General features: G+C 40.3%; 1 protein-coding gene across 1 annotated transcript in view; it reads right to left on the reverse strand.

The window, feature by feature from the left end:
- Positions 1-563: 563 nt before the first annotated feature.
- grb14 (growth factor receptor-bound protein 14) overlaps positions 564-24,699 on the reverse strand; it is a 148,715-nt gene continuing 124,579 nt past the window's right edge. Inside the window, exons 10-15 of the mRNA XM_073047430.1 lie at positions 23,113-23,181; positions 19,111-19,227; positions 17,695-17,764; positions 14,812-14,899; positions 6,363-6,456; positions 564-2,092 (exon numbers count right to left, since the gene is read on the reverse strand). Of these exons, the coding sequence (XP_072903531.1) occupies positions 1,946-2,092; positions 6,363-6,456; positions 14,812-14,899; positions 17,695-17,764; positions 19,111-19,227; positions 23,113-23,181 (585 nt within the window). The 3' untranslated portion in view covers positions 564-1,945. The remainder of the gene's footprint in view (positions 2,093-6,362; positions 6,457-14,811; positions 14,900-17,694; positions 17,765-19,110; positions 19,228-23,112; positions 23,182-24,699) is intronic.

Consider the following 24,699-nt stretch of genomic DNA (forward strand, 5'->3'; position numbering starts at 1 on the left):
AAGTCTAGTCAAATTTGATGCAGAACTGAGGGACTCTAACTGTGACCAAACTTTTTACTATATTTGCGTCAGATGAATTTGAGAAATCAAATGATTAAATTATACAAAGATGCTGAATGGCTATTTTGCATATTCTTATAAATCTCCACCAGATCTCTTCCCTATCTTGCTGCTCCAGAAAAAAAAAAGCCTAAGTTTGTCCAATTTCTATATTGCAGATACCCTCTAATGCAGGGAGTGTCTTAAAGATCTGTTTGTCAACATTCTATCAATATTTGTGACAAATACCTTCACTATTAAGCAACAGCCCATCAGAAAAAAACACTTATTGCCCTTCATAATGATTAGAAAAGGAAAAAATGTCAGAATAAGACAAGTTGAATGAACACATACCAAGATTTGTTCTCCTAACTTCTGGACACAGTAGAAATACATTCGCCCATGGGACAAAATGAAGGTTTTGTTCAAATGCAAGGAAAAATTCCTCATGCAGGTATTACAAATGACATGTCTGAACTGGAAGACAATTCTCAGATCTGGATAGAATTTAAAAACCAAGGGAGTGAAAATTCAAGCAAACTTTATTCATGTAGAAAATGTCAAAGAAACATCAATTTGCATTTTGTAGAAAATAGGTCATTTTGTAGCTTGATCTCTCACTTACCCCACAGATAAATCAGAACACAAGTTTTCACAAAGTCATTAAAAATATTTCCCTAAACAGATATTCTCAGAAGAACCATAATTGAGACTTCTGTGGAAATAGTATATACACAAAATACTGCAAGATTTCTCTATTTCCTGAGGTTTCAAAGACTAAAAAAAAGTCAGATTTACAAGTTTACAGGAAGCAGCAGGACAATTTGCCTTTATACAGACAAAGTGCATCTTCAAACTTATGCTTGGGAAATAATTTCAGTAGAACTTACTGGTATCAAAAAGTCTGTTAGGAAAGGGAGTAGACAATATTTAATGCAAAATTGTTAAAGTTACAGTACTTTCATTAACAAGCTTTTAATTTGATGAAACCAGTAAGTGTATAGAGACTGGTTCCTTGTCAATTTTAAAAGCTTGTTAGATCAGATCTCAGCCAGACCCTTTAATGGAATGGATTGGCAAATCATATTGGACACGAGTCTACACATCATGGCCAAATAATAAATTCAAGTCAGGCCCAATTTGGCAATGAAAACTACAAAACCATATTCATAAAGGGTACAGTCAGTTATTGCAGTAAAAAAATAAACACTACACCAATTTACCAGTTCAATTATTAGAACAAAATGTCTAAAGAATGGACCACAAAGCTCACTTTCAGTACTTGAGGTACAGTGATAAAATAGGCAAGCAATTTTGGAATTTTCTGAAAATGCTTGCTATTTAAATTTCAGTGCAAAATAATGCTGGATGAACTTCACTCATCTTCACACACAGTACCCAGATAATTCATTTCAAAATTCTGTACGAAAATTAGTATACTAAACTGAATATTTTTTTTTGCATTATGTTCAAGTATTAAGAAATGGGATCTTCTGTTTCTGTTTATTTTTATAATTGAACACATTGCTCTCTTGGCAAGACATCATGTTCCAATAAGGATGGCACACAAATATCAAACAGTAAACAGTGTTACCACAATAAAAAAAAAATGTCAGGCAGGCAGAAACCAATCTCAAGCAGCACAGGTTTTAGTAATGCCACAACAGATTTTTTGTATTGTCCTCCCATTACAAGCAGCACAATAAAACACTGATTTCTTAGGCACAATGAGGTTCAAAAGTCAAAGATCAAGTATTGAGTAGCATCAATATTAACCATACAATTCCACAGGTAGTCTTCCTTTGGTCTGAGGCACAGTGTACACTATCACAATTATCTTCTCACAGTTGCGGCGTTTGTTCGAAGCACGTACTCGAAACAACTCTGGTGAATGAATGGCTTCGGATTAAAGTGCAACTCGGGCACAGGCGTGCTTCAATTTGCAGGGCAGCACTCCCTTGTTAAGATGGTGGAACTCCACAAGCTGAATAAGGTCTGAAAATTTGGTGCGACCCTCATCCATTGAATAACACACTCTTCCATCTTCTTCCAGCTGCATTGAGCACATGGCAGTTATGAAACATTTCCAATACATTACAATTCTTAAAAATTAACTTCTTACTTTGCATCCTTCTCTTAAATCTCTGAACCACTGGTTAAACAGAACCTATAACACCACAGTACAGAATCAGGCTATTCAGCCCACAATGTTGTGTCAAACCAGCTGAAAAGCAAATCAAACACTAATTTGTAATACCTACACAATCCATATCCCTCCATCTTCCTTACATCCATTGTCTATCCAAACATCTTTTCAACCCCCCCCCCCCCAACGTATTTGCCTCTACTACTATACTGGGAAGCACATTCCAAGCATTCACGACCAAGATACTCCTCAGATCCTCCCTCTAAACCCAACTGCCCCCACCCTCAACGCAAGCTTTCTGTTTTTGGACACTTCAACCCTGAGAAAAAGTCTGTCCACTATGCCCCCCCAATCTTGTAAACCTCTATTAGATCACCCCTCGGCCTCTGGTGCTCTAGAGGAAGCAACCGAAGTTTATCATTGATAACCTTGGCAAAGCCTTAAAAAGAAAAAAGCCATGTATACTGCTACAAATGCTAGAACCATGCATACAAACTATTTTCACTTTCCTCAAGCAGTAGCATTTTAATGTCACACAGGGTGTTTGTAATGGGATTGGTATTAAAATATAGTCTTATAGTTGTAAATATTCAACCACAATTCAATGGGTTGTCATTCTTTGGTCAGAAGGCACAAGTATCTTCACAAACTACAGGCATACCAGTATGTCACAAGTCCATTTCATGACTCATTCCTGAGGGGCTGACTTCCCAGAGATTCAGGTACATTGGACTATGTTGCCATTTCAGTTTGAGACAACTCCTTTAAGTTCGTAAATCTCAAGATGACCATTATCAGTACAATAATGGTCCAAAAAAGTTCTGCTTCAGACAGTTTAAGCTCAATGATTAAATCTTGCAATTTACTCTAACTTAAAGGCTCTAATTTGGGCAAAGTTAGGCCTTTTCATTCTTCCCCCACCCAACCAAATCAGCAGCATCATGTGCAACAAGACAAATCTCTCAATTGCATGATTTACAGTTAGACTAAATCAAAGTACTGAGGACAGAGATGGGATGTTATGTTGAAGTTGTGCAAGATATTGACAAGGCCCTATTTGGAGTATTGTGTGCAAGTAAGATGTAAACAAGGTTGAAAAAGTACAGAACTGATTTACAAAGCTGTTGCCAGGTCTTGAGGACCCAAGAGTTCAGGAAAATTGAATAGGTTCAGACTTTACTTGGAAAGCATTAGGCTGAGCTACACAGAATTTTGAGGGGTAGAGTAAGTGCATGCAGGCTTTATCTAGAGTTTGGGTTATACTATAACTAGAGGTAATGGATTAAGGGTGATGTAAAGTTTAAGGGGAACACAAGGAGAAATTTCTTCAGAGGGTCACAAATATGGAACGAGCTGCCAGCACAGGTGGTGCGTGCAAGCTCGATTTCAATATTGGAGAAGTTTGGATAGGCACATAGATGTTAGGGGTAATCGATCCCGGTGCAGATCGATGGGAGTTGGCAGTTTGAATGGTTTCAGGATGGACTAGAAGGGCCTGTATTTGTGCTGTGACTATTTAATTGTCACAACTAATTATGATTATAATGTCTCATGCCAATAGGAACGCAAGACTGAAAACAATTTTATATTTTAGTACTGTTAAGTGTTATTCATTTACAGTAATCTAAATACATTTGTCTGAACAGGACTCTTACTATACAAATTTATAGTACAGTTTGAGGCCTCAGACGAGGCCCGAGCACAACTAGAAGTTGTGGTGCACAGATTATTGGCTTTATTCCCTTAACTCCACAGTGAAACAAATGTCTTCACAAGAATCGAGCCTCTTTTTTAGGCTACTTTATAAACCCACTTGTTTCTTTTTCTATCTTTGGCAGATTACAGATTCTTAATCAGCAAAAGCTCTTCACAGTTACAGGATATCCCACCAAAAAATGCCTCCAAGGGCATTCAGTCTTAAAGTTGCTGAAATTTCCACCTCCCAGATTTTGTTTGTACTTGGGGTTGGGAAAACTCACCATACACCTTCCAAGTAGTTACTTAAACAGTATCCAGGTAACTTTAAAGCTATTTCTTATGCTGATCAATTTTTAGCTGCAGATGGCATAGAGCCTTTTTCAGGACAGCTTGATGCTGCTTCACACTGACATTGTGCATAATCCAAGACAGTACACCATTATAAATCTTTCTACATAATGTGCTCATGTGGAAATATACCCAAGCATAGTAGAAATATTCATTAGCAAAATAAGAACAAAAGTTATTGGGAGAATTTAAGTACATTCTATTTGCATTGATAGAACCAATCTAATCTACTACACAAGATAAAACAGACAAGAAAATTAAACTGGATTAATAAAAGTATGGAGAAATAGGGTCATATTAAGAGGGATTTTCCTGAAATATGAAGGCCCAGTGACATGGTAAATAACTTGCAATGAAAAGATTCTAAGCAAACAAAATGGATAAACACAAAGAAACAAGTGCAATGGTAGTCAAAGCCCTACACGAGACAACCTCTTGAAAATAATTTTTCTTAAACCCACAGGAATGACTAGAACACAGGTTCCCAACCTGGGGAACATGGACCACTTGCTTAATGGTATTGGTCCACAGCATAATTGTTTGAGAATCCCTGGACTAGGAAAAACTAGTGGATTGAGAAAGCAATCAAAGCACACCAAATAGATTTGCAAGGATCTGTGAATAGTTTGCATACATATCAGCATTTTATGGAAACCACTAAAGTGCTGTTCAAGGGTTAAAGCTGGTTGCAGGCATGGTAGCTGAAAAGGAAACATCCCAACTCTAGAAAAATTGAAAATGGAGTGCAAGTGTCCAATTTCCTCCAGAGCTACCAAAATTTAACTAGTAAATAGAAATTTTATTGCTTATTTATTGCTGACACAGATCAGCATTAATCTTCTTCTCAATGAAGAGCCAGCTTGAACGTACGAGCAGGGGTTTCCAATCTGGGGTCTATGGAACCCTCAGTAATGTTAAATGTCCATGGCATAAAAAAATTGGGAACGCCTATACTAGAGGCTTAGTTCATTAATCTGGAGGAACAATGACACTGAAGGTAGTTTAAAACTAGCCATACAAAGGAGCTAACAAGACTTACTAGTTCATTTAATTTTGATAGCACTGGGAGGAAAATGGACATTTGCACCCCATTTTTGACTCTCCTGTTAAGATGTTTCCCTTTTAGCTGCCATACTTGCAACCATAACAGAAGAAAGTTTACAGGACAAGAGGTCAAATGGAATGGAATAGTAATCGATACTGGTGAAAGTGCTTTTGAAAATTGCACAAGTGAGCAGGCATCTCCCAACACACTTTGAGGCAATAGATGAAATCAGAAATGGCCAAACCAAATGCAGAATCAATTTGGTTATGATAAGGAAGGTCAAATGGCATTATGAACAAATGCAAAGTAATGATTTCAACAATAAATACAAATTAAATGCCCCTCAAGTACAATTCCATAACTACCAGCACAGCTGACTAGATTTCAGCATGCACATCCAGAGGGTGAGTTGCAGAATCTGGCTATATTTCAATACTAGATAGAGTAATGAAACAGGCATGCAGCACTGGAGCCATAACAGAAAGATAATAACATCAAGATCCAAGTTAAACATCTGATCCAGAAGGGGAGATAAAGGGAAAGTTTCCTTTGAGAGTAAGATTCAGGCAAGATACAAGAATGGATAGTTGATTTAGTGGATATTTGAGTATAATGAGCAGTTACAAGTATTTTCCACACCCTTAACCCTCTCCCAACACTAAGATTTGTTCACATGTATTCTACTATTCTACTTCAGAAGTAAATTTGGTCCCCCTTTTGCTCACAGCAACAGTAAGTGTAAAGCTATCATGGAAGAGCATATATTAGTCGTGGAAGTGCAGATGGTAGCAGAAACAATTCTGCTTTCATAAAAGCTGAATTTAGTGTTATTACATTGCCAAGTCCAACAGTACCAGAAACTTTTAAGAAAAAAGCAACCACTCAGAAGCTCCAGCAAATACCAAGATAAGATCCTTGGGACACCAAATATCAATGAAGCAATGTGCAGTTTGTATAACAAGCTTCTGAGAATTATTTGGTCAAAACTATTTTCTTCCAAAGCCTCCACTTAATCCAAAATTATGATTTTATAAGATATTAGGCAAATCTGTACATTAGGAGTTGGTAGCAGATATAACAACTTACCTGAAGAATCTGAAAATGCCTTATCTTCCGACCATAGCATAATGACAAAACAAAACTCTTCAAGTTGCTTTGACTGTCTCTCACCAAGTACATCCTAGATGGGTAAAAACAAAGTTGTTTACATACTATTCTTTAGATCAAACTTGTATTAATAGCCTATACTAGGTTGTTGAAAATACCAGTCTTGATAGACATGAACAAAACAGTACAACACAAAGAAAGGTAGTAATTGAAGCACTTAAAACACAGGACACAAGCAGAAGTAGGCCATTTGCCCATTGAGTTTGCTCTGCCATTCAAACATGGCCAGTTTTCCTTACTAATCAAGAACCAACCTCCAGCTTAAAAATACCCAATGACACAGTCTCCACAGCCACGTGGCAAATAATTCCATGGATTCACCACCGACTAAAATTCCTCTTCATGTTCTAAGGTATGTGCTTTGAGGCGGTGTCCTCTGATTCTAGAACTTCCCATCACTTGAAACTTCTTCATGGCCCCTCTTATCTAGGCCTATCAATATTTAGTAGGTTTTAAGATGCCCCATTCCTCCAAACTCAAGCACAGGCCCAGAACCATCCTTTCATTCCTAGGATAATTCTCAAACCTTTTGACTGTCCAACGCAACATCTTTTCTTAGATAAGGAGCCCAAAATTCCAAACATGGTCTGACCAACACCTTAAAACCTCATTACATCCTTGCTTTATTCTAGTCCTCACAAAATGAATGTTAACATTTTATTTGCATTCCTTACTACAGGCATAACCTTCAGGTTTTAGGGCATCCTGCACTAGGACTCAAGTCACTCTGCACGTCCAAATTCACCCTTTAAAAAATTGCCTACGCCTTTATTCCTAATACTGAAGAACATGGCATACAGTTCCCTACACTGAATTCCACCTGCAACTTCTTTGCAGAAGGACTTCGACAGATTAAGAGAATGGGCAGACTCCATTCAGTCCAGGTGACTCATCTATCTTCAGACTTTTTAAGCTTCTCAAGCTCCTTAAAATAGCAACTACTCTCATGTTTACCCCCTGACACTTTCAAAGTTCTGGAACTTTGCTGTCATCCAGAGGGAAGACTGAAAAAAAACTTATTCAGTTCATCCACCATTTCTTTGTTCTTGATTACTTCATCTCCAGTGCTATTTTCCTGTGGTCCAAAGTCTCCTTTTGCCTCATTTTCCATCTTAAAAAACTTTTGGTGTCCTCTTCTTGAGGTTACCTACATATTTCATTTTTTTTGACCCCTTGTTGCTCGAGTTGCCCTCTGTAGGCCTTTGAAAGCTTGCCAATCCTCGAGTTTCCTGCTAGTTTTTGTAATACTGTGTGCCCTCCTGCTTTTAAGCTGTTTTACACTTCCATCTCAGACAGATGCTTCAACCTCTCTGTAGCATTTCCTTCACATGAAACTTAACTGATATGCTGAGGTTAGCCCATAAATTCATTGAGTCACGTTAAATTTAAAATCTTCTCTTCAACAGGAGTTCAGTGAAAATTTCTCACTGCTCCCCTCCAACCATGTACTCACCCAGATCCACTACCACAGCACACTTCCTTCCTGGGAGCATGCCTTCAATTATCCACCCTGACTTTTTAAAAACTCCTCACCTGCCAGTTACTTCCTTCCCAGCTTCCCATCCCCCTCCACCCCCTTCCCTGTCTCCTATAGTTTACTCTATCAGATTTCTCCAGCCCTCGACTTACCCCACACACCTGGCTTCATCCATCACCTTCCAGCTAGCTTCTTTCCCCTCCCCCACCTTTTCATTCTGGTAACTTCCTCTTTCCTTCTCATTCCTGAAAGGTTCTCAGTCCTAACGTCAACTGCTTTACGCTTCTACAGACACCACCTGAGCTCCTCCAGAACTGTGTTGCTTTGGATTTCCAGCTTCTGCAGACTTTCTCGTGCTCAACTTCCCTGTTTAGCTCTATGTTGGGGAATTGTTCACACCTGGTAAACAAGCAGCAAGATTCTTGAGTGAAAGAATGCTGAGGTTTAAGCCTTAGCAGATGGGCAAGCAAAAGTAATTGAAGGTTTTACTCAAAGGGTATAGATTCAAGAGGGTAGAAAGGCAAAGATGGTTGAGGAGCTACTGCCAAAAAATAGGCTGATGTAGCTGATTACTGACATCAAGTGGAAATGGTGAGATGAAGTGTCAGAATACAATGAAAACAAATGTTCAAGTGGGAAAAAAACAATCACCCATTCACTAACCAGAACTATTAACAAGCTCGCTTTATCAAGACTCTTCAATGCTATGAAAATACCCACACATCTTACTGAAACTCATCCTTCCTCACTTCAAGACTAATTAAAACCTTTGACTGCAACAGATTGTTTCATTGTTCATCACACAAGACACTAGAGGAACCCAAGTCGGGTGGCATCTGCAGAAGGAAAGAGACATTTGACATGTAGGTCAAGACACTTCTTTTTGGGGGGGGGGGGGGGAAAGAGAGAAGAGAAGAGATGGCCAATATAGAGGGGAAGGTATGGCAGGTGATAAGTAGATCTAGGTAGGGGTTGAAAGGAGCAGAAAGTTGGAATGGCAGAGACAAGACAGGATAGGTAGAAGTGATGAGGAAAACAGGTCAATAAAAGGTGATGGAGCATGGAATAAAAGCTGGGAGTTGGGGAGTGGAATCCAGGAGAACTGGGAGAGATAGGTAAATGGAGAGGATGCTGAAAAGGAAGGACATTGTGATGAAAGCCGGGTCAATCAAAAGAGGGAAAGGAGGGAAGAAAGGGACACTTACTGGAAGGTGAGGAACTCAACAATCGTGCCATTAGATTGTAGACTAACTGGGCAGAATACAAGACCAATGTAATCTACAAAACCCAATGAGAGGACTGCTGCAAATATTATGTTGGCCAGACTGGAAGAAAGCTATCCACAAGAATCCATGAACATCAACTGGTTGTCAAGTGGCTTGACCGACTCTCCCTAGTCTCTACCTATTTAAGACCACAAGGAACACAAATTTGGCTGGGCATAAGTCATGGTGCAAGTGAATACGCAGCATGCAAGATGATTCCTAGAAGCATGGTTTTCCCACAAACAATTCAGGAAACAAACAGAGACCTTGATCCTATTCAGGAGCCGATAAGGCAAAATTGCAGACTGCACAAAATTCAGCACACAGCCAATCAATGATGAGATTCCCTCCCCACATCACAATTTAGTTTTTGAAATGATGCCCAATCAGTTGATTGTAAAATATATAAAGGCCAAGCATTGGGAGGACACACTACAATTGGTGCTCTGACAATGTCTCCTCACATGGAGGCAACACATTTGTAAGTTGCCACAAACTCAACCCAACCAGAATGCAAGCAGCAAACATGAGGAAATCTGCAGATGCTGGAAATTCAAACAACACACACAAAACACTGGTGGAACACAGCAGGCCAGGCAGCATCTATAAGGGGAAGCACTGTTGACGTTTCGGGCTGAGACCCTCCGTCAGCACCAACTGAAAGGAAAGGTAGTAAGAGATTTGAAAGTAGTGGGGGGGAAGAGAGGGGGAAATGCGAAATGATAGGAGAAGACCAGAGGGGGTGGGATGAAGCTAAGAGCTGGAAAGATGATACAAGACACTGGTCCTTTAATTTGTATTGATTCTCAACTATGCTCATGGTTGCATTGCTAATTTAGTGAAGCAATCACACCTTTTTTCCTTCCCACATTGTCCACCAGCTTTACAAATGTTTAAACCAGCAACCATCTCTTGCAATACCATTTCTACCCAGTCACCCACTATAGTTGCTCTAAAACACATCCTCAGTCCCTCTTATTTGCATACTACCCTTGGTGTGAGCCACACAGCTTCTATACACAATGTACTAGCTGTATCCATTCAAAGCTTAGTGTAATATTGCTCAAAATTAGACTGCACAAATGCAAGGTATCTACAATTAAATTCAAGACACTCAATATTCACCAATCACTGCTCAACTCAACAGATCTGGCAGCACCTAAAGAAATGAATAAAAAAAGACAGAATAAAAAGGTGGGAAGAGGGAAAGAAGGATATCTAGGTGATAGGTGAAACCGAATGAGTGGGAAAGATAAATGGCTGGAGACTGAGGAACTCGACAGGAGAGTGGACCATAGGAGAAAAGGGATGAGGGGGAACCAGGGGAGGTGAGAAGAGGCCAGAGGCCAGAGTGGGGAAAAAGAGATGAAATGCAAGCTGCTGCTGCTCCACACTGAACGTAGCCTCATCTTGCCTCAGAGGCCATGGACCGACACATAGGAATTAAAAAGTTTGGCTACCGCTAAGTTTCGCTTTTAGTGGCTGGAGATGCTTGAAGTGGTCCCAAGCCCCCAATTCTCACCAATGTAAAGACGGCCACATCGGGAGCACAGAATACAATAGACAACCCCAGTAGATTTGCAGGTGAAGAGCTGCCTCACCTGAAAGGAAATGTTTGGGGCTCTGAATAGAGGTGAGGGAGGTATTATCATTAGTCTTCCTCCTACTCTGCTAGAACAAGCAAACTTGACTCTTCAATCTAGTGAAGTTTAATTCAGCATTATCAAACTTAAAACAAATTCAACACACTGTTTGCCCAGGTAAACTTTGCCCAATTCTTTGACCCAACCATTCCAGGGACATTACATCTGGAGATAAATGAGTCTTCCATTACTCGTAGTAAATGAGCATCATCCCACAACACCACCTGCTATAGCTGCACTTTTGGCTCATTCAAATCAAATACAACAACACAACCAATAACTGGTATTCTATTTATTTCAGTAGGCTTGATTACTGTAATGGCATTTCACAGGTCTGCGTAAAAATAAATCCCACAGACAGCTGCAGCTCATTCGGAATACTGCTGCTAGAGTCCTCAGAAGAAGAAAGTAGAACTCATCATTTCAATACTCAGATTGTTACACTGGCTTCCTCTCCAGAGCACTGAATTCAAAATATTATTACTATTTATTAAGCACAGAATGGTCTAGGGCATCTCCGATTACTTGCTGCATTATGAACCTTCCTGAGCTCCCAGGTCATCTGGGGCAGGTCTGCTTACCATCCCCAGGGTGAGAACTAAACATGAAGCAGCTTTAAGCTCATTTAAATCGAGGCTTAAAACTTCTTGTCGCTGTAGGTTTTAATTAGAATCTCTTGCACTAACTTTTGTTAATTGAGTGATTTTATTCTGTCTGAGATTTGATGCTTGATTTTTATTGTGGTTTATGTAAAGCACTTGAACTGTCTTTTGAAAAGTGCTATGCAAATAAACTTGCCGTGTCCATTTTATTTCTAATAGTCTTTCTCCCAGATTAGCAGCCCCTTGCTTTCATGATCCATAAACTACAAGCTATTCAAAATTCTTAATTGTTTGCAGCAATATACATCATAAGGATTAGTTTCCCACCCATCTTAATTGTCCTTGCCATCTCCTTGTCTCCGGTTCTATTCAGTGCTATGCTCTCAGAGATGTACTAGCTATCTATTCCACTTATGACAGTGTCACTGGCTCTGGATTCTCCTAAACATATTTACACTCCAGCGTTCATTATGTGACATTACTAAATGTAGGTGATCATGGTCTCTCCATGATCATGCCTGCTCTTGGCAATTTTTCTACAGACGTTGTTTGCCTTCTTCTGGCCAGCATCTTTCCAAGACAGATGACCCCAGTCTTTATCAATACTCTTCAGATACTGTCTGCCTGTTGTCCAACACTATGGTTCCAACAAACATTAAAACCAACTTTCAATTTCTAATCCCATCGAAAACCTATTCTACTCTCCATGTGCTGCTCCTGGCAATTTTTGCTACAAGGGTAAATACTACTCTTTGGAAGAAATGCATAGGCAAAATTACAATTCCAGACATGATTTAACCTGAAAAGGAATTGCTGGGGACAGATTGGGTTTCACATTCTTCTGGGAACAGTTTTGCCCCTTCTGTATCCAGATGGATGAACACCATCTACTTGGCCGCGAGATTTCTGCGTAAAACTTTTGCATGGCTGTATTTTTAGGATATACTATATGCCCTTACGATCACGTATGTACAAGGCCTCAAGGTACAGTGTTGCCCGCTTACAGCTGCCAGAAGGGAGGTGTCAAAGCCAGAGCACTGCGCCAGGGGTGAAGTGGCACAACATCCAGGCTGTCAGCTTCCCACCACCCACCCCATGTTCACTGGGCAATTTCTGCACCACTGAGGACTCTAATTTGGATTCTTACAGTGGCTGTATCTTACTAATACCTTTATGCACTTGCTTTCTGGTAATGTACTGCTTGTGTTTTGGCTATGTGGCTGTTTTACACCTTGGCCTCTGAGGAAAGCTGTCATTTGGCTGGATTCATGAGTAGTTGTGCATGGTTGAATGAAAATTAGACTCGAATTGAACCAGTCAAAGCTTAGATCTTTATTCCCGTGGATCACACCCAGCTCAATGAGTACCATGAAAAATGATAAAACCCACATTGACATATTGTGGTTCTCAACCTGGGGTCCATGGCATTAAAAAAGATTAGGAACCCCTCAATTAGAATGTAGAATGTCAGAGAATGCTGTTTTAGAAAATATTTAAAAGTTTGGATAAGTACATGGATGGAAGGTGTAGGGAGGTGCTGTGGTGCTGGTGCAGGTCAGCGGGAATAAGCAATTTAATGGCTCAGCACCGACCAGGTTGGCCAAAGGGACTGTCCTATGCTGCACTTCTCTAGAACTCCAAAGGGTCAAGTAAAACTCCCTTCATAGCATTTGAAGAAACTAGGTAAAGGATGATTAAACATTCCTTCTGCATATAGTAGTCTCAACCATGTAATAACAATTCCTCTAATTCAAATTGTTTCCTTAAGGTTGTTATGGCCCGGGGTGGTAATGAGGACAAGCTCCCACTGTTAAATAGCCCCAATGGCAAGCCCTTCAAATAGCTTCTGACAACCAAGTCCAGCTCCTGGCCTTCATGTGTGGCTTAGCTACTAAGCCCAGCGGAACAGTTTCTACTGACAGAAGGGGCAAAGGTGGGTTACTGGCAGCTTACAACCAGTTGTTTCATCAGCCATGGTTGGCTGCTAATTTAGAAGTAAAATTCTGATCTCAAACCTCCAGTGCCTTGTGGCTATACCCACTCATGGGGAAGGCTTTGGGAGTAAATCACCCCCCCCCCCCCAAGGGAAAATCCAAAGCTAGAATCCTGCATTGAGTTCATTGCTGACTGCCAACTCCTGCGACGCTTCTGGTACCAAATTGTATCTGTCTGCCGTTCCTTTGGGTTCATCAGATGCATGGAGAGTGGGAGTTTGCTACATGGACAACTTGCTCTCAATATTGTACTGCCCAGGTTTGAGCACTTAAGACAGCCGTGCAATGTCCATGGTCAACTCTGACCAACGGAGGCCCTCACCTCAATTCAAAGTCAAGTTCTATTTGGGAACTGAGATGTCACTTATCTACCTTAAACTAGGTTTCTCTACTATATAACTGAACTGTATTAGAGAGAAAGGCAGACGCTAATAAATGCCTTCAGTGTCATTTGATTGGCACAAAACCAATTCTAATTGACAACTGATGGACTAAAAACACACAAAACCCAAGTTTAGAGTCATACACAGTCTTCTGGATGCACTGTGGGTCAAGCAGCATTAAAAAGGAAAAAAAAAATCAATTATTTCAGGTTCAAACCCTGCATCAGGACAGACGAAGGAGGCAATAAGGCTGGTTAAGGATTTCAAGGCAAATGGACTGAAAGGGTGTTCAAGGCAAGGATGCAAGTTTGCACTAAGCTATGCCATTTTTCAGATTCCAACAATAAAACATTTTCAAATTGCCATCCAAAATTGTAGTTTCTCTATAGAAGCACAATATTGAAATAATACAACTTAATTCTGCTCAACACAAGCTGAAATTTTAAACTCATGCTCTGGATACTCTGTGCCAACAATATTGTAATTTAAAGTGGAAATAGAAAATAACCAAATTCCACAGTGAATGTCATGTTTAATGTACTTAAAGTTGATTATATTTATCTTGCATAATTCCAAGAATTAAGGGCTCAAACTACCCATGACCTTGATAACGTAAACTCCAGAAGGATTCTATAGCAGTTGGCTCAGCAGCAGCATCTAGTTCAATTTAAATTTGAATGATTTAACATCAAGTTAAAGTTAAAATAATTTTACAATTAAAAGTAGCTGAAAACCCTTGCTATTATATACCTTTATATGTATTGTCAATTGAATTGTGGCAAACTCATTGATTTGTCATTCATAATTTGTTTGTATTTGCACAGTATGTCTTTTACACACTGGTTGAACACCCAAGTTGGTGCATTGTTTCATCAATTCTATTATGGCTTTATTGGGTATGTCTGCAAGAAAATGAATCTCAGGGTTTTATATGGTGACAGAGGTACATCTAATAAATTTACTTTGAACATTTACCCATCTGAAAATGCACTAAAAATGCATACCCATCCACAAATCCTTGACGTTCCAGTGTTTTTTGAGCGTCATCTCTGGAGAGACCAGGATGAAACCAAATCTGCGCCTTGGGAAGACCTGTACAAATAAAGGGAACAACTAGAAAGTAGCATGCATGAATTGTTACTTTCATCAATTTCTTACTTCAAAAGTGATTTGTCACATCATAGGTCTTAAACTTATCAATGGACTGGAGAGGTGATGGCAAGAGGAAATACAGAACATTAAATATATCAAAGATGCTAACACCGCATAGAAGAATGGGTCATGGTCACCAGAGTTTGTCAGAAAACATTGTGACGAGACAGAACTGAAAGCTCTTTACCATAATGTACTCAGCATTTATCAAATTAGATAATTAGATAAACAGTAAAGCAATGGGCTAGTTTAGCCTGTGCCAAAGTAATCTAGTAATTAAATGACTAACTAACCTAGACCTTTCTCCTGATACAATGCCCATACTCCTCCATTCTCCGCACATTCATGTGCCCAAGAACTTCTCTTTTTGTTTATAAAATGTCTATTGAATTTGCTTCAATTAACCACCCGTCTGGACTTTTAAGCAGCCAGCACTAAAAACCCACACTTCCTTTGAACTTGCCCCCTCCCCCCCACCTTAAATAGATGACTTCTAGTGTTAAGTGATATCACCCCTGGAAGAAACGTACAGATTACTTCATCTGTTCCCCTCAACCATATAAACCTCTATTGGAGGCTCCCAAACTAGAGTCCACAGACCCTTTCGTTAATGGTAGGGTCCATGTAAAAAAGTTTGGGAACTCCTGCTCTGTCAGATCTCCCCAGAGAAAACAACCCAAGTTTGACCAAGCTCTCCTTATAGGACTCCTCTTATTCAGGGAGTGTCCTGGTAAACACCAACACTCTTCAAAACCACCTCATCTTTACACAAGCGAGCAGAATTCAATGCATTACACCAGATGAGATCAAACTAGAGTTTTATGAAGTTGCAACAGAGCTTCCTGACTCAAACTCAGTCCTTTGACCACAACATGCCAGAGGCCTTCTCGAAACTCCATCAATCCACGTGATCACAAAGAAATCCATTAAAAGTACCGTAGATTCCGGATTTTAAGCCGCTACTTTTTTCCCACATTTTGAACAGCTTTGAACTTTGCGGCCAATAATCCGAAGCGGCTAATGCATGATTTTTTTCATGCCACCTCGTAAACATTTTGCCTCGTAACAGTAGACCAATAAAATTGATGAGTAGTTCACAGAGGTCCAATGAAATTGTACGATAAATCAAGCGCACTTTCACAATTAAATTATTGTAAATCAGTCATTTGTACTCACCCTCATCAACATGGAAAACACTCGAAGCATTGTGCTGCCTACTTAGTTTAAACTATATTTGTTTTCTGTACTACATCGCGGGATGCTATGACGTCACACCCGGTTTCGCGGTGTCTTGTGGGAAAATGCCGGTTTGCGATAAATGGAAAGGGGGGGGGGGGGGGGAGCGCATTACGCGAGCGGCTTTGGATCTGAGCGAAAACGCTGCTTTTAAGTTAAAGGTGATCAATAACTTTTCCTGGTAGGCTGCAATATATATATTTTTTTACCAGTCGTTAGGAGATATTGGAATGTTGTTCAGTAAAGAAGTATACGCAACGTATATTTAAAAGTAGCCGCGTACGGGCACGGTTCGAAAAAAAGCATTTGCAATATGTATTTGTTTTTGTTACCATATGGATTTAATTAAAAGTTAAAAAAATCCTCACGTGTAATATCTTTGTGTAAATATCTCATATTACAACGTGGGACACCTGCGGCCGAAAATCCGGTGCGGCCTTTACAATTAAAAAATTGATTTTATTTCTAAAATTAGAGCCAGCGGCTTTTAATCAGGTGCGCTCTGTAGTCCGGAATCTACGGTACAATAAAGCTAATACAAGAGGTCTATCCATGTTAAAAATATTCTATCAATGCAAAAATTAAAATATCACCAAGATGTACTAAGTATTGAAAGTTGTAGAAGTCTGGAAAAAGAAAAACAAAATATTCATCAAAGATGTCAAGAACCAGAAACATCATGCAGAACACTGAATATTGTTAAATGACTTGATCATTAAAATAGCACCAGCAAACAATTCCTCAGGCAACATTTTCCAGATAACCAATCTCTTAAATTATGAACTACTCCATTTCGAATCAGTGAGGTGGATTGAAGCAATGAGGTGAATGTGGAGGTAGTCAGCAATCGCTCCCGACGGAGGCCACCAGGCCGACAATGATCAGCAGCCAAGTCAGTGGTATTTAGACCTTGTCAACAATCACTCCCAATGGATGGAGACTACCAGGGTGACAATGGTCAGTGGCATTTAGACCCAGTCTGGTCAGAACTGAGGCTAGAGTTTGTGTGGCTACATTCCTCATATGCTGATGGAAAGATGTTTTCCATATTCGTGGATTTTGTGATTATTGAACAAATTGGTCTCCTTCAGTTTTTCAGCATTTTCTTTCTTGTGGCTAATTGGCAGGCGGGTGATTTGTTTGTTTTTGTCTGGGGGGTGCGGAGGATTTTGATGTTATTGTCACCGTTTTCATGGGGGGGGGTGTCGGAGATCTTTATTGTTGCTGTTTTCCTGTGGGGAGGTGTGGGGGAGTTGATGCTGAGGGGAGGGGAAATTTTGGGGTTGCAAGTTTTCTTTTTCTTGCAGGGGACGAGTTTATGTCTTTTCTTTCAACAAATCCCATCGTTTTTCTGTATTCTATGGCTAACTGGAGGAGACAAAGTTCATACACACACACGTATACACTTTGTGAAACAAGTGTAACGGTTCATTTTATTGTCAGAGCAAATACTTGAATTTCATTGGCTAATAATACAAATTAACATCACATTAAACTACCTTGGCGTGAAGAATAGCTCTGTGCCAAGGCTGGACTTCCAAAGGGGTTGATACGATGGTGGCTCCTCCTCTGTTTCAAAATAAAAGATAAATCACATGCCATGCTTATTGACATAGGTGATCATGGTCTTTCCATGATCATTCCTATCAAGTATTTCTACAGAAACCATTTACCATTGCCCTCTCTTGTGACTCCAGCCATTAAGATTGTCTGCCTAACGTCAGTGGTCATATAACCTGAGCTTGTGATATGCTCATACAACCACCCACCTCCTGCTCCCACAGCTTCACATGACCCTGACTGGGGAGCCAAGCAGATGCTATACCTTGCCAAAGGATGATCTACAGGCTAGCATAGGGAAGGAGTGCCTTCACCTTCTCTGGGTACAGACACATCTTCACCCCACCACCCAATTAATGCTGTTATAATTTAAGTACTTTTCTACCAAGTGGAAACTTTACATTTATCTTTTGTAGCAACACGAGGCTTATTGTATTTGCTTATAATAAACATTGCACAAACAGCAGTCATTAATAATGATTTCTACCAGTGTGTTCACTTAGTGCTGCTTTACTACTTTTGAATGAATACTCCTTTTAACAAGCCAAATGTTAAACTCAATTCATTAAGCAATAGAAAGCAACACAAGCATGCTGAAAAATATTAGTGGCTCTAACTGGGTAACTGCAAAGGGCCTTTAGTTAGTTCACTCAGTTGCATCACTGAATGAAGTTCAATTTCCATTTTTAGCTGAACTTCATTCAAAACTCTGGCTGTTTTCAGTATTCTTGATTCCCAAACCAATGCATGGGAAATTAAGTTGCCATTACTGACAATTTAGATCTTAAACAGACATGTCCATAATTGTTGCCTGTTGACATTAGTGTATTCAACCAAATGGAAAAAGCCCCCACCCGCTAAATGTTAAACTGCTCGACAGAAAAAGGTGTGGATCTATGACTTTATAACTTGCATTTTTATGCTCAAGGGAGCTTGAAATCTGAAAATAGAAACTAAATACAACCGAATACCCTGAAGAAATGCCTTAGAACAACTTAATTGTTCACTAGTTTGGTGACAGCTGATCAGACTTGGAAATTGCTTTACTGCCTAACATGGATTTTGACATCAGTGAACTGAGAAACATTGAATCACTACATCTGACGAACCAGTAAGAGGTAGCATTCTGCAAAAAGGTGATCTATTTAAGATGCTGTTGAAATAACGTAAGTACTATTTGACCAACCAAGTTTGAGGAAACTTCTGTTGTACTCCTGCAAATTATGTTGTGCAATAGATTTCATTTGGCCATTAGTCAATAGCTCAAAGACTAACCAGCTGCAAATTAATTGGAGAGGGATGGACAAAATGATCACTACAGCTTTTCTTGACCAACAATCGAAGTAAGACTTTACCCGCCATGTCAATGCCTCCTCCGCAGCAGCTGAAAGTGCTTCTGCAGGGTTATCAATTATTCTTCCTTGGCTTCCAGAGAAATCCATTGCTACTAGAGAACTTTCTGAGCTACTTCTCTATAAGAAAAAAAAATAAATTCTTGAAAGTAAATATCTCTGCAGACTTAATATATAAATTATTAGTACTCAGTAAGTATCTATACAGAAAGCAGCAGTTATTTTCTCAATTGATCACCTTCGATTGGAATTGGGGTTACTGGCCTGATACATCAATTTGCACCACATACACTGCCCAAGTAGGAGCATTTCCAGCAGTTTTTAAATACCTGATGTGTGCCAGTTTTCCCCATTAAGATAGAATTAAGACAGTGCAATTAGTTGAAGAAATTGGGTTTGGCTCATGACCCAGTAGTAGGGTCGCTGATTTGGAGGGAGGAGTGGAGGGCAGTGTTCGATCTTATGGTACAGCAGTGAACAGTGCGAGACATTTCAAGCAGAGGATAGCTTGTAGATAAGTAGCAGAACTGCTGAGGATAGCTGGGTAAATAAATAACTCAATGTTAAGTTCAGTATCAGGTTCACGGAGATTGCCTACACGTTGTCGTCCAAGTTGACAAGTAGAGCTGCGAGCTATGCATGCGAGATCTAAAATTAGGATGGTGGCATGCAGATGTTCACCGCAGGTCACTGGATGCTGCTGACCCCTTGCCCAGGATCCTGCATATTTTAGCATGTCAGCTGCACTGTGGACCCAAAATAGCATTTTAATCATGACCCCCAAACTTCATGTTCCATAGAAATTGATTATGTAGCCATTGTGACATGCAGTTAGATTTTCAAATATAATCTCCAAGAACATTTTATAAAATTCCAATCTTCATACAGCACATTATGTGCAGTCTAAATATGGTGATTATGGTCTTAACCATGATAGTTTTTGGCAATTTTTTCTATTCAAGTGGTTTGCCAGTATCACAAGACAGATGACCCCAGCCATTATCAATCACTTCAAAGACTGTCTGCCTGGCATTAGTTGCTTAACGGAGAGCATCTGCTGCTCCCATAGTTTATTTAACCCCCGATCTGGGGCGGGGGGGGGGAGAAGAGATCACAAAGCTGGTGCTACACCTTATGCAAAGGTTACCTGCAGGCTAGCAGAGGAAGTAAGTGCTTTACACCTCCTTTGGTGAAGGCACGTCTCCACCCCACCATCCAAATGCTGCACATATGGTAACCGAATGCTAAAACCATTTAAACCAATACAAACTAACTTTGCTGCTAATACAAACTAGAAACTTAAGTGTTAGGAAAAGAATGAAGGAAAGCCTGATAATTATTACATCCAGCAAATGATATGCAGAAGTGAGTTAAATTTTATTACTGTAATAAAAGTGGCCAATAAGATTGAGAATACAAATTTAAAGTAAAATGCTACTCATTTGCATCACTTCTAAACACCGGCTCATTGTCACAGGGCATTAGAAACTTCCTATGCTATCTCAGCATATGGTAATTTAAGTAAACAATTATTTTACATCCCACTATTTTATGGGTTCAGCACCAAATATTTATTTAAACCAGATGGAGAACAATTTAGTTTAGTGGGGGGGAAAGCTACAGGTTCTTCACCTGCCTTTAGGCAAGCCATTTCAGACTTAAAGTAGAAACTTTTGCAAGATCATAATACGATGTTGCGCTCCACACTTTGCGGCACATTGGGTGGCTACCTTACCCTTTAGACAATAGGTGCAGAAGTAGACCATTCGGCCCCTCGAGCCTGCACCGCCATTTTGAGATCATGGCTGATCAACTACTATCAATACCCGGTTCCTGCCTTGTCCCCATATCTCCTCGATTCCCCTATCCATAAGATACCTTCCAATATAACTCGGAGTCCTGCCATGTGCAGAAGTTCGCTGATGACACGGCCATAGTGGGGTGTGTCAGGAATGGACAGGAGGAGGAGTATAGGAAACTGATACAGGACTTTGTGATATGGTGCAACTCAAACTACCTGCGTCTCAATATCACCAAGACCAAGGAGATGGTGGTGGACTTTAGGAGATCTAGGCCTCATATGGAGCCAGTGATCATTAATGGAGAATGTGTGGAGCAGTTTAAGACCTACAAGTATCTGGGAGTACAGTTAGACGAGAAGCTAGACTGGACTGCCAACACAGATGCCTTGTGCAGGAAGGCACAGAGTCGACTGTACTTCCTAAGAAGGTTGGCGTCATTCAATGTCTGTAGTGAGATGCTGAAGATGTTCTATAGGTCAGTTGTGGAGAGCGCCCTCTTCTTTGTGGTGGCGTGTTGGGGAGGAAGCATTAAGAAGAGGGACGCCTCACGTCTTAATAAGCTGGTAAGGAAGGCGGGCTCTGTCGTGGGCAAAGTACTGGAGAGTTTAACATCGGTAGCTGAGCGAAGGGCGCTGAGTAGGCTACGGTCAATTATGGATAACTCTGAACATCCTCTACATAGCACCATCCAGAGACAGAGAAGCAGTTTCAGCGACAGGTTACTATCGATACAATGCTCCTCAGACAGGATGAAGAGGTCAATAATCCCCAATGCCATTAGGCTTTACAATTCTACCGCCAGGACTTAAGAACTTTTTAAAAGCTATTATTAATGCTTTTTGAGATAGTGATTTAGATGCATATCATATTTTTTTACTGAGTTAAGTATTGTATGTAATTAGTTTTGCTACAACAAGTGTATGGGACATTGGAAAAAAAGTTGAATTTCCCCATGGGGATGAATAAAGTATCTATCTATCTATCTAGTTCCTTCTTGAAAGCATCCAGAGAATTGGCCTCCACTACCTTCTGAGGCAGTGCATTCCAGACCCCCACAACTCTCTGGGAGAAGAAGTTTTTCCTTAAATCTGTCCTAAATGACCTACCCCTTATTCTCAAACCATGCCCTCTGGTACTGGACTCTCCCAGCATCTGGAACATATTTTCTGCCTCTATCTTGTCCAATCCCTTAATAATCTTATATGTTGCAATCAGATCCCCTCTCAATCTCCTTAATTCCAGTGTGTACAAGCCCAGTCTCTCTAACCTCTCTGCGTAAGACAATCCTGACATCCCAGGAATTAACCTCGTGAATCTACGCTGCACTTCCTCTACAGCCAGGATGTCCTTCCTTAACCCTGGAGACCAAAACTGTACACAATACTCCAGGTGTGGTCTCACCAGGGCTCTGTACAAATGCAAGAGGATTTCCTTGCTCTTGTACTCAATTCCCTTTGTAATAAAGGACAACATTCCATTAGCCTTCTTCACTGCCTGCTGCACTTGCTCATTCACCTTCAGTGACTGATGAACAAGGGCTCCTAGATCTCTTCATATTTCTCCCTTACCTAACTCTACACCGTTCAGATAATAATCTGCCTTCCTGTTCTTACTCCCAAAGTGGATAACCTCACACTTATTCACATTAAATGTCATCTGCCAAGTAACTGCCCACTCACCCAGCCTATCCAAGTCACCCTGAATTCTCCTAACATCGTCATCACATCACACTGCCACCCAGCTTAGTATCATCAGCAAACTTGCTGATGTTATTTTCAATGCCTTCATCCAAATCGTTGATGCAAATTGTAAACAGCTGTGGTCCCAATACCGAGCCCTGTGGCACCCCACTAGTCACCACCTGCCATTCGGAGAAACACCCATTCACCGCTACCCTTTGCTTTCTATCTGCCAACCAGTTTTCTATCCATGTCATCCATCCTTTCTTTAGCATTTGCCTCTTTTTTTTTTAAAAAAACAGAAAAAGCAAAGGCCAAGTTGCTAGCTTTCAGCAGGGATGAAAAGCAAACAAGCAGCCAGCCGGATTGGAAGCCAGGGCCACTCACCTCAAACTCCGGTGTGGATGTCACTACACTACCGGCTGGCATACAATACAATGTTGTTCAAGAATAATCTAAGTCACTCTGTCCAGAATTAAAGGAATAACCGAATTTTCTAGAATTATACAGACTGGACTGCATACCATTGGTGAGCTCATTGATCCACTCTTTAACTGTGGCGACATAAAGTTTTGAAAGAGTTGTAATCCAAACTGCAAAATAAAGAAATACACAAATCAATAAATTTGACAATTAGAGCCCTAAATGCATTAAACTGTACACAAAAGTCCTAACAAGAGAATGTATGATACTGGATCTGTCATTAGGGGCAGGCGACAGGTTTGAGTAGGGGATCACTCTGCATCCAGTGACCACAATGCCATTAGTTTCAAAGTAAATATGCAAAAAAGTCTGGACAATGAGTTGAGATGCAAAATTGGAGAAAGGACAATTTTGATGGTATCAGAAAGGATCTGGCAAATGTAAACTAGGGCAGGCCATTTTCTGTCAAAAGTATACTCGGCAAGTAGGAGGTGTTCAAAAGTGAATTTTTAAAAATGAAGTTTGAACGTACCTGTCAGAATAAAAAGTAAAGATAACAGGTGTAGGGAACCTTGGTTCAAGTGATGCTGAGGCCCTGGTCAAGTAAAAAGGGACATAGAAAGCACAGGCAGTGAGGAGCTTATGGAATACGAGAAATACAAGAGAACACAAAATTAATCAGGAGGGCTAAAAGGCAGCACGAGATTGCCTCAGCAGACAAGTTGAAGGGGAATCCCAAGGGTTCTATAGATTTGTTAAGAACAAAAGAACAACAAGGGGCATTTGGTCCTCCGGAAGATCAGAGTGAGAATCCACATGCGGGGCCAAAAGAAATGGAGGACATCTTAAATGCATATATTTACTTCTCCATTTATTCAGGAGGCAGACAAGCCAAAGCAGCACCAATTTCATGGTCCCTATACAGATTAGGCAGTGTTTGCTGGCCCGAGACAAATTAGAGTGGATAAATCCCCAGAATCTGACAAAGGCTTGCCGCAGGGTCCAAGGGGACACAAGTGCAGAAATTGCCAGGGGCCTAGCAGAGATATTCAAATCATCATTAGCGACAGGCAAAGTGCTAAAGGATAGCCTATGTTATTCAGTCATTTAAGAAGGGCTCTAAAATAAACCAGGAAATTATAGGCTAGTGAGCCTGAAAGCAGTAGTGGGGAAGTTATTATAAGGTAATTAAGGGACCAGATACCTTCTAATATTTGGAAAGATAGGGACTGATTAATGACAGTCAGCATGGTTTCATGTGTAATGGGTCGTGTTTAACCAGTCTTAGTAGTGAGGAAGTTACAAGAAATTTACAAAGATGTAACTCCAGATCCACTAACAAGATAAAATAGGTTAGCACTTTAATTACAGAGAATCAATATTGAGGAGATTTGATATAAGTATACAGAACTATGAGGGTACATATATGGGGTAAATGCAAGTCCTCCCACTGAGGCTAGGTGGGACTACAACCAAAGGTCATGTGTTAATGATGAAAGATGAAGTTTAGGGGAACAAGGGTCATGTGTAGAAAGTGCAAGTGGTACATGTGAGCTCAGTGTCAACATTTGAGAAATTTGGGTGGATACATGGATGGTGGGGGTATGAGAGCTATGGCCAGTGGGAGTAGGCAGTTTAAATGGCTCGGAATGGACTAGATGGGCCAAAGGGCCTGCTTCTGCACTATT

The sequence above is a fragment of the Hemitrygon akajei genome, chromosome 5 (genome assembly GCF_048418815.1).
Source record: "Hemitrygon akajei chromosome 5, sHemAka1.3, whole genome shotgun sequence".
Lineage (NCBI taxonomy): Eukaryota > Metazoa > Chordata > Chondrichthyes > Myliobatiformes > Dasyatidae > Hemitrygon > Hemitrygon akajei.